The 10,997-nt window shown below is 35.6% G+C and overlaps 1 protein-coding gene across 1 annotated transcript; it reads left to right on the forward strand.

Annotated features, from left to right (window-relative positions):
• Positions 1 to 5,553: 5,553 nt before the first annotated feature.
• Positions 5,554 to 5,994, forward strand: LOC109181275 (agamous-like MADS-box protein AGL80). Its single transcript, XM_019331027.1, has one exon. It carries the CDS (start codon positions 5,554 to 5,556, stop codon positions 5,992 to 5,994), a length of 441 nt encoding a protein of 146 aa, XP_019186572.1.
• The last annotated feature ends 5,003 nt before the right edge of the window (positions 5,995 to 10,997 follow it).

Raw genomic sequence — 10,997 nt, forward strand, 5'->3', positions numbered from 1 at the left:
GCAAAATTATGCTCATTTAAGTCCTCCGTTATTTATACTTAGGATTAAATTGAGTAAATTTTTGCTTGGTCGAGGAGCTATTTTTGATGAATTGACAGTTGATGATCAAATTGAGAATTACGAGATAATCAATGGAATATTTTAGCTATTATCTCTTATTATTACTCCGTATAATAATAATAATAATAATAATAATAATAATAATAATAATAATAATAATAATAATAAAATAATAATAATAATAAAAATAATAATAATAATAATAATAATAATAATAATAATTATTATTATTATTATTATTATTATTATTATTATTATTATTATTATTAACTCCAGCAAAGATCCCTTATCTTTGGTGGTAATTTTAAATTTAGTTTCAGACTATTATTTTTGTCATTTAACACTTCTGATTATCATATTTTAGACACTTTTGGTCATTTCGATGACTTTTTTAGTGAAATCCTATTTTAGGCAATTGTATTTTCGTCTCTTTAATTAACTAATTTTGTAATTATATTTTCAATGAGTTAATCCCAACGGAGGTCCCTTTTCATGGGTGACAATTCCAAATTTAATCATAGACAATCGATTTTGACATTTAACAATCCAATCTATCATATTTTGGACACTTTTGGTCATTTTGATAATTTTTTTTTTTTTTAATGTGAAACTCTATTTTAGGCAAGGGAAGTTTTTTTAGCTTTTCAATTTTTTTATTTTTGGTTTTCTGCGCTAATTTTTTTTCTTGATTTTCATCTCTTCAGTCGTGGATTGCACCATCTCCTTCACCCGACTCTTGTTTTCATATCCTTCAACCTTGCCCTAAATCATCATTCATCAATGGCGATACCGAATACGTGAGGACCTTCGAGTGCTGGGAAATCATTTTGCAACGCAGTTGGAAAGCTCAAGATGTCACTATTCGGTTGACTTCAATTTGACCGCTATTGTTTTAGTTTATGATTTTGTGAATCATCTAATATAGCTGTAGAGTAATAAAAAAAAAGGAAATAAACAAAGAAGCCACTTCTCTATTATCAAAAAATAACCTTTCCTAAAATAGAGTTTCATAAAAAAAGTCACCGCAAGGATTAAAAGTGTCCAACATATGATAATCTAGGTGTTAAATGGCAAAAACTATTGTCTAGGACTAAATTTGGAAATGCCACCAAAGATAAGTGACCTCCGTTGGAATTAACTCATTGGAAAAATAATAATAAATTGAAGAGACGAAAATACCTTTGCCTAAAATAGGCTTTCACCGGAAAAGTAATCAGAAGGACCAAAAGTGTCCAAAATATTGAAACCACTTTCGCAACATGTTTTTACAGTTCCCAACCTCATATTTCAAGGTTCTTCAACTCAAAAAGTATTTCAATAACAGTTGTTTGATTTGTTAGGAACATGGGTCTTATATAAGGATCTTGAGACGCAATATAAACAAAGGAACACTTGATCACCTCTCTGCCTTTGCAACCTTTCAATCTTGATGTCTTCTACTCTTTGAATCTTCAGTCTTCTCCTCTCCTCTTCATCTTGAACCATTCGAAAATTAACTACTCAGGTTACTCTTCAAATCGTTGGTTGAGACTAACCTCTCGAGTTAACATTCAGATAGCTTAATGAGCTTGAAATGTTACTCCTCGAGGTACCATTCAATTAGTGCAAAAGTTTGAGCATAAATAATCTATGTCTAGAAAATAAAACAATTAAGGACTAAAATTCCTAATCAGTTGGTATCATCAAAATCTAAAACAAGTACAATATGTTCATAACAGTATGCTACTTTGCTACCTTTAGATCAAATTCTCTTCCTCCTTAGCATCGAGCTATTTCATATGTTGATATGCCAGTTCCATCTTCCTAATTCATCTATTGATCTGCCGCTTCATTTTTCCTATTTCATCTGCTGATCTACCGCAGCCAGTTCTTGTTGTTGTTGGTCTGCTGTTTCAACTATTATAAGGAAATACAGGGGGATTCTATCATAGTCTTGATACAGTATTTCTATGTTTAGAAACATCATCATCAAAACCAAAATACATCTGATCTTAACATAAGCTACTACAGAGTTTACGAAAAAAATTTTACATACTAAAAATGTCAAATTACTCCCTTGGTGAATTTCTTACAAAAGCAACTTCAGAAATTTGACATCTTGTATCTCTAAAGTTATGGTTTGATTACCCTTATTGCATAATAAGGAATATAAAAAACTTTTAGGATAGTGTGATTCACATGCCTAAAGATGGTGATCAAGTGTTCGAACTAAGTCTCAGGTTCTTTATTCAAGACCCGGGTTCCTAACAAGTCATATGAGTGTTATTGTAATTCTTTTAAAGTTGAAGAACCTTGAAATAAGAGGCTAGGAAGTGAAAATTAATGTTGTGAAAATGGATTTAATAAAAGAAAGAGAATAAGATGTGAATTTCCTAGCTTATCTCTCCAAGTTTAATGGATTTTTGAGTTTTTTGTTAAGTTGAGATGGATCCCTAACGTCGGGGACAGAACACGCTACTTCACCCATAACTGAATAGTTGGTAGGAACATTTGTATTTAGAGAGTTGTCTTATTTGGAGAAAATTATTCAGGACAGAATGGAGTTCATTTTTGGACAGAGGGAATGGACTTGATGAGGATTCTTTCAAGATTTCAGTGGGTGGAGGTATAGACTTAACAAATTTCACAAAAGCAGAATTAGTAAAATGAACATAATCAGAATCAATGTTATCAGTGTCTAGCGGTTCTTGTTTTACAGATACAATGGAAGATTTCGTTTTCACATTATCTTTTTTCTGGTTTTTCTTCAGTATCAGAATCACAGAGATCTATAATATCCAGAAAGAATTTTTAACACGTAGATATAGACAATTTTAGCAAATGAACCCTAGAGTTTATAGAAATGAGTTAATACCCATTTTGGTCCCTAGACTATTAGGTAATGCTTAATTTAGTCCCAAACTATTAAAAGTATTCAATTTAGTCTTTTAAGTTGTAAAATCATATCCAATTTGGTCCTCCGTTACAATTGCCACCCACCCACCATTATAAAGAGGGGCAAAAACGTCATTTTATTTAAAGTCGAGGGACCAAAATATGTATTAACTATTATTATCTAATAGTTGAGTGACCGAAATGGGTATTAAATTATTATTATTATTATTATTATTATTATTATTATTATTATTATTATTATTATTAGATATTGTTACAATGTCTCCTGCCACTATATTACTTCTTATTATTTTAAAAATTAAAATGTACCACAAAAAAGCATGCGCGGTCTTTCTTTCATTTTTTTTTTCCTCTCCTGAGGCCCACAAAAAATCACTATCTAGTTCAAAATTCACTCTGATCTATCTCTCATTCTTCTCTATCCTCCAACTCATATTGGACCCCACAAAAAATCACCACTTTCTACAACTCTCGAATGAAACGATGTCAAATATCTTTATGTTTAGCCCGAGAGTCTTGAACTGGGTTTTTAGCTATGTTGATTGCACTAGTGTTATCACAATGTAAGTCCATAATGCTGCACTTGAATCCATAGTCGTTCAACATCTGTTTCATCTACCGTAACTGTGTGCAACAACTTCCAGTTGCAATATAATTAGCTTCAGCAGTGGATAATATATGGAATTTTGTTTCTTGTTGAACCATGAGACACCTTCCCTACGAAGAAGTATCCTCCAGAGGTGCTTTTCCGATTTTCCAGATTTCCAGCCCAATCTGCATCACTACTGTGAATGTGAGATAATGTTTACCTCCGGAGAGGAGTTATTGCCGTAGGCCGTAGCCTGTATGCTAGAGTGCCGAACGGAGACGGGAGGCCGTATGCCGGTGCCTGAGACACCGACCAGTGTCGTACTGCCGTATGTCGAACTGTCGCTCGAAACTGAGAAATCCAAGTATTGAGTGAGACTAGGAGAAGGCCGAACCGTAGCCCGTAGGTCGCCGTCGTTGGTGTAGCGTCGGTCGTTGGTTAGAGTTCACAGTTCCGCTTTGGCCTATGCAGTCTGCACTTCACAAATCGCAAAGAGCTAGAGATGTAGAGAGATTTGGGATTTTAATTTTAGGAGAAATGGAGAAATGGGAATACGTGGTCTCTGGCATTTTCGCTTTACGTTTTTTTTTTTTTTTTTTTTTTTTTTTTTTTTTTTAAATTTTATTTTAAAAAAAATGGGTCGGGTAACATCGGATTTGATCCGGGTTAAACATGTCAAATTGAATACAGGCCGGGTTAGGATTTCCCCCCACCCAACCTGGCTAAATCATGGGTTAAACGGGCCAAACCCGGCGGGTTGAGCCTGTTTTGACAGTTCTAATGGCTTGTTCTCTACTTTGCACTTTTGATGTTTACTGCAATTGTTCTTTGCTTCACAATTATTTCTAACTTTAGTTTCTTACAATATTCAGTATTTTCTTTAGTTTCATGCTTCTGTGAAATTAATGTGCTTCAACATCATTCTAATTTTGATTTCTAGTGCTTGGAAGCATTGAAAAATATTTTTCAGTGCATTGAAAATATTTTTTGCCAAGCAATTACGAATTGTACTGTGTTCAAAAATTAACTATACAATATTTGACACTTGTTCGCCAAATATTAACTATACAGATGGGTGATTCTTCATCTTGTCAATAAAACATTTCAAGTGAGCCACCTAAAGAGCCGGTTGGGTAAAAAAGCCAACTGGTGTTTGGTAATTAGTACTTAGTAGTGTGTTTGGTAGTGTGTTTGGAAAATTGAAAAATTGAAAAATTAGATAATGTTGAAAATTAGGGTTCTTAAACCGAGCTGAATTTCGAACCGAAATTGAACTTTTTCAAACCGAACTGAACTATAATGTCAAACTGAATGGTGACATTTTTTTAATACCGAAATAGAAACCGAATCCCGAATCTCCGCCCCTCCCCCCTCCCCCCCCCCCCCCGACCCCGAAACTACTTTATTTTCATTGCTGCCTAAGAATCACACCACCTAATAAGAATGTACTAAAAGGAAAAATATCTAAATTTGTATTCTAATGTTGAAATCATAATGCTGCAACAAAATCTTTATATTTATTAGTTTCTTTTATGAGTTGAATTACCACATGTTATAAAAGGAATACATTTAATAACCAACTAAAAAAAAATTAAGTAATTACACGTCAAGATGATAATATTAAGAAGTAAATTTAGGAGGATATCATTGCGTCACTCTTAATATAGAATTCACTTAATAATTAAATAGAAAAAAATTCAATAAAAGCACAATAATAAGTCATATAATGATTATTAGGGAAAAAATCTTTGACAGGGTGTCATTACTTTAAAAGAAAATAATCAAAATCATCAGTCCAAAATTTATCCCATTTGCCTCACATATGTTACCCTATATAAATCATTTCATATTTGCATAATGTTCAACACAAGAAAAGTACAAAAAAACACAAATCTTGAGCGCTTCAACCTATTGTCTCATTTCCAACAATGGTTAGAAGAAGATTAAGATTGGCATATATTGTCAATGGATTAAAAAGAAAAGCATCCTACAGAAAAAGAAAGAATGAAATGCTCAAGAACCTTAATGAGCTCACCATCCTTTGTGGTGTAGATGCTGCAATAATAATGTACAGCTCTTTCGAGTCAGGGCCAGTCATATGGCCGTCTGTTGGAGAGGTTCAGCAAAGAATTACTAGGTTCATGAACTTGCCACATGTGGAACAAACTCGAAGAATGATGAGTCCTGAAAGCTTTGTTGAAGAGATGATTCAAAAGTTGAGCACTCGACTTCTGAAGATGAAGAAAGACAATAGGGAGAGGGAGATGGATGCATTGATGCATAAGATCATTACTGGAGAACCAACAATTAATTCTTTGAGTTTCATAGATCAAAACGACTTGGATTGGGTTTTAACGACCGACTTGGCTAAAATTGATAACATGGCTGAGGAAATTATGAGACTTTCCTCAACCATAGCATCATCAAATTTCGCTCCAGCCCAACTCTGATTCCTTTTATCCCTGGTGCTCATTCTCTTACTATTGCTTCACCTTTTATTGTTGGGCCTGGCACAAGCAATGTGGTGGCTCCTGCGGATGTGTTTTCCAGTTATCAAGGCATTGTGGATATGCAAACTGGCCCATCTTATGGGGGACTAGGGCCTAGATACTACCAAAATCCTTGTAGTTTTGCATACATCTCTAATTTTGTAGTCTAGTGCAGTGGTAATATTTTAATGGTTGTTTAAATTGATGCATTGGGAGTAACCTAATGTATTTATAGATTTCATGCATTTTCATATGTTTTGTTTTGTCTTGTTCAATTTCTTAAAAAAAATGCAATTTCTTCTTCTTTCTTCTTCTTCTTCAAAAAACATGAGTATAAATATGAGTTGGGAATTTTTTTTTTTTCAAAATATGTTAGTTTATAAAAATCAAAATTCATATCTGGACAAAAAAAAAAAAGAATAGAAAGGTAATAAATGACATTTATCGTTCAAGTATGAAATTAGACACAAATAGTACTGACAACAATTTTTCTTGTTTCCAATGGAGATCCCCGTTCTCCGCTCCAACATGTAAAGAGAAATGAAAAAAAATTTCAAGAAATGGGGGGTGGGGATTGGAATACCCTGTCTTGTCTCGCCCCAAATTTTTATCATAATAAAAACATCACCACCACTAACAAAAATATTATTATTGTTATTGTTAATGCTATTGTTGTTGTTATTGTTATTGTTGTTGTTGTTGTTGTTGTTATTATTATTATTATTATTATTATTATTATTATTATTATAGTTAACTTTTGCGGAGGCCCCTTATCTTTGGTGGTAATTTCAAATTTAGTTTCAGACTATCATTTTTGTCATTTAACACCACAGATTATCATATTTTGGACACTCTCGTTTTTATATATAATAAAATTTTTATATGTTCTCACGGTATATATAATAGAATTTTCATATGTTATTAGGATATACGGTTCTTGACTAAGTTGTTGGTCCCGAAAATACTCAATATGGAAGAAGATCTAGAAGTAGAGGTGGTGGAATAGACTTTCTTGGTTTTCAAAATTTTCTTTTAAAAGAGTAATATCAGTTGGTTTAGCTGATAATTGCACTCAGGAAGTCTTAAAGCAAGTGATGTGATAGTTTTTGTATGGGTGAGTGTGTATTTTGTGAATGGAAACCTAAACGAGAATGAAATCCCCGAGTGTCATTCTCTAAGGTTGGTAAATTTGGAAGCAAAGAGATATGTTAGTGAGCAGATTCAAGCTTATTACTTACGGGATTCAAGAAGAGCTTTGTATCAAAAGCGAATTGAGAGCGAGAGCAAGAGAAACTAAACAAGTAGAAATCAATTAAAAGGAAACAGGTGTTGGATTGCCCCTTCCTTGCAATGTGCATTTCGTGTTTAGGGTAGGAGTGTGAGATTGTGAGTGTTGTGTTTTCAAGAGAAGTGTTTCGCAATGCCATAACCATTGCAGTCTCTATGGCGTATCATAGGTCAATGTGGCACCCAAGTGTCCACAAGCTCTATGAGACAATTCAACAAACACCTAGTCTACGCCTCTTCCCGGACTACGCCCTCTCGGATCTAAGACGGGGATTGTAAATGGAATTAAGGCTATCTCACCTTAGCTATCTCTTGCCTATGATTAGGAATCCTAAATTATTCAAGAAGTTCTGCCCCACTCCGAGAACACAATACAAATCATTCATTACAACATGAATTTGCACAATCTCAACAATCACACTTTAACATTGAATTCAAATCACACTTAATTAACAAAATTGCAATAAAGTAGCAATCCTAACCCTAGATACTTAGCCACTCATGTTCAAAGATTGCGAATACCTAAAATTGAAGATAAGCATTGAAAGAGAATGGAATTGAGGAATTGAAATGGAAATGTTTACCAGTCTTCAATCAAAAGTAGATTACAATCAACAATTGGAGATGAATTAGCTCTAGACCCAAGGTGTTGTCCATACCTCAAAGCTAGATCTTCCTTATTCTTCTTCTTGAATCGTGAGAGTATTTTGAGAGCTAAAATATCTAAAGAGAGAAACAAAATTTGGAAAATGATCTAAAAAACTACTAACTATAACTAAAATCTCTAGATTTAAAGGCATTTCTCGCACCCAAAACTTCGCGTCCCTGGCCATGCATCGCGCCACGATCGTGGCTAGCACCACTTACTCCTAAGAGCACTGGCCACGATCGTGGTGAGCTGCGTGGCACGCTATGGAGTTTGGCCATTGTGACACCCCAGAAAATTATACTTTAAACGGAATTAATTATCTAATTAATTCTAATCTTGCCTTACCAATTTTCTTCCTAATTTCTTCATTAAAATAGTTGAAGGACCTAAATTGACCAAGTTCCTTAGTCAATGGAAAGGACATTGTGATTTATGCTTTGTACTTAGCCTTTAAAATTCTTCCTAGCCTTTAAATTGATTAAAGGGGACCCACCTTTCAAACTTTTCAGATTTTACCTAGAAAATCCTACCCCAACCAAGAGAATCGCCAATCATTTCAACTTTTCCATCTCTCTCTACAATTCACTTTACCTTCTCTCTAAACTTTTGATTCTTCTCCAAGCTAGATTAAAAACCACCCCAATCTTGCAAGGAACCCACCAAGATTCAAACTTTCTTCCTCTACCACCTTAGGAAGGGTAAGTCCTTAGCTTTGCTAGTGTTATTACATAGTCTTTCTATAACACCCCCGTTTTCCATACCAAATTAAACCTTAAACATGCAGATAATTCTAACCATAAAAGCATACACAGTGGAAGACTTAAGCATGAAATATATGAAAAACATAGAGTGCTATGCCACGCTCACTCAACGGTGAACGCACAAGCGTAAACATCTGCAACATAATCCAGCTATCCCAAAACAAAGTCAACGACATAACGTCTAAAGTCTAATCAATGGCACGCAGGCCCAAATCATCATAAAGAAAAGGGGATTTATTCTAACAGCTTCTAGACCGCGCCCTCATCTAATCAGCACCTGGAAGAAACACAGATATATATATGGGACGACGCCCGGTCAGCGAGTGATGCTGGTAACCCACCAATACATGTGAAATATCATATGTAGATAGTTTATATATATATACAAAATCATTTGCGAAACGGGATATAGTATATATCAATTTCAAAAGCCAAGATAGAGATCAACACAAGACTCTATGCACTCTCAATAAAGATAAGGGAACACATCCCAATACAACAAGAAGCAATAACGACTCACAAGAATGGCTCAAGGCATAATCTACCATCACACAGTAGATTAACACTCGACATACATAACACAAGAGAATAAGGACACAACCATTGGCAACACATTGCCTTTGTGACAACACATGTCACAAGTAGAGGAATACGCACAACAACGGCTACACAAGCCTTCGTGACATCACCCATCACGAATTGAGATGCCTTCCTTATGCCCGGTTCCAACCTTATGGCTACCCCCAACCTTATAGCTAGTTCCAACCTGTACCTCCAGGACCCCTGTACACCAAGTCCAACCTTATTCCCCCGAGGACCGGCGTCCCCACTCCGACAATCTCCAACAATACCACCGATTTCATAGTACACGAGGTACCGATCACACATGGCAACACATGCCTTGGTAAGACATGTTACCCTTTAACAAATACGTGAACCTTACACAAAGGCCACAAACTCCATAATCGCATCATGACCACCACGAGGACCATTGCCGTACCTTGGTGACTAATGTCCCATACCATTAATCGTGCAATCTAGGTATAGCCACACACACCACACTACAATAGGAATCAATCAACGGATCACAACGAAGATATGAAACCATACTCAATCAAGGAATGGATCACAGTCCAACAACAACGATGATTAACACAAGTCATCATCAACAATAAGAAAGGACAAACAACACACACGCTAGCATTTAAACACTGAACTAGCATGCTTATCAAACGGGTAAACCGAACATAGTTCCGAAGAACACACAAGACTCATCACGGTTCAACGAATCACATTGTTGAACACTTAGCACGATTCAAGACACCAAAACCTACATGGATTCCTACCATATAGTTCTAGACATACGAAACATCAAGAAGACGCTCAAATAGTTCCACAAAAGAATATCGGGAAGTCAAAAGACCAAATACCGAGTCAAAAGAATCACGGGGAACAAATCCCCAACCGTCATCAAAATACGTACCCGCGGGTAGGGCCACGGGTGGACCCCCACCCGTGGTTCCGCCCGCGGGAACCTTCCCACCTCACACGCGTACCCCGCGGGTGGGTGGTGCACTACCCGTCGTTCCGCCCGCGGGTACCATGTCCTGTACAAAAATATCCCTTCGGGGATTTTCAACACCAAGCTCAAATTCAAGTCCAAAACATGCCAAATCTCACCAAATACAAAAAAATGACTTGAATCAAAGGAATAGCCAAGCAATGACATACATGAACCCTAATAACAAGCTCAAGATATGCATTTTCACAAGACAATGCATCAACACTCACATTTCATAGCAAAGTCACATGTAGAATCCAATAAATCATCATATAGGTAAGCAAAATAGATTTTGTAGAACATGGGTTACCTCTTGTAGACAAAAACCTTCACTTAACACTTCACCAAGCTCCTAATGGGGTTCACCTTCCACACCCACTTCAAGAACACACCAAAAGATCATAAAGATTCTATCTTTAAGGAAAGACACCTTAGAAAGCACTAAAAACACAAGATAAACATAGATCTTACCCTCCTAGATGCTCAAAGGTAGGAAAGGTGGAATCTTGAAGACAAACTTTGAAGATTTGGTAAAGCTCCAACTTGGCTTGGAAGAAAAGCTATCTAACTTTTAGAGAGAAGGAGGAGCTCAAGTTTAGGAAGTGTAAGGGGAAAGAATGAAGGGTGATCCTCTAGGTTAGCTTGCAATTCTAACATAGGGTGAAATGTCTTTATTACCCTTACCATGGTTGAAAAAATTGCTTGG

Source organism: Ipomoea nil, unplaced genomic scaffold, assembly GCF_001879475.1.
Source record: "Ipomoea nil cultivar Tokyo-kokei standard unplaced genomic scaffold, Asagao_1.1 scaffold1043, whole genome shotgun sequence".
Lineage (NCBI taxonomy): Eukaryota > Viridiplantae > Streptophyta > Magnoliopsida > Solanales > Convolvulaceae > Ipomoea > Ipomoea nil.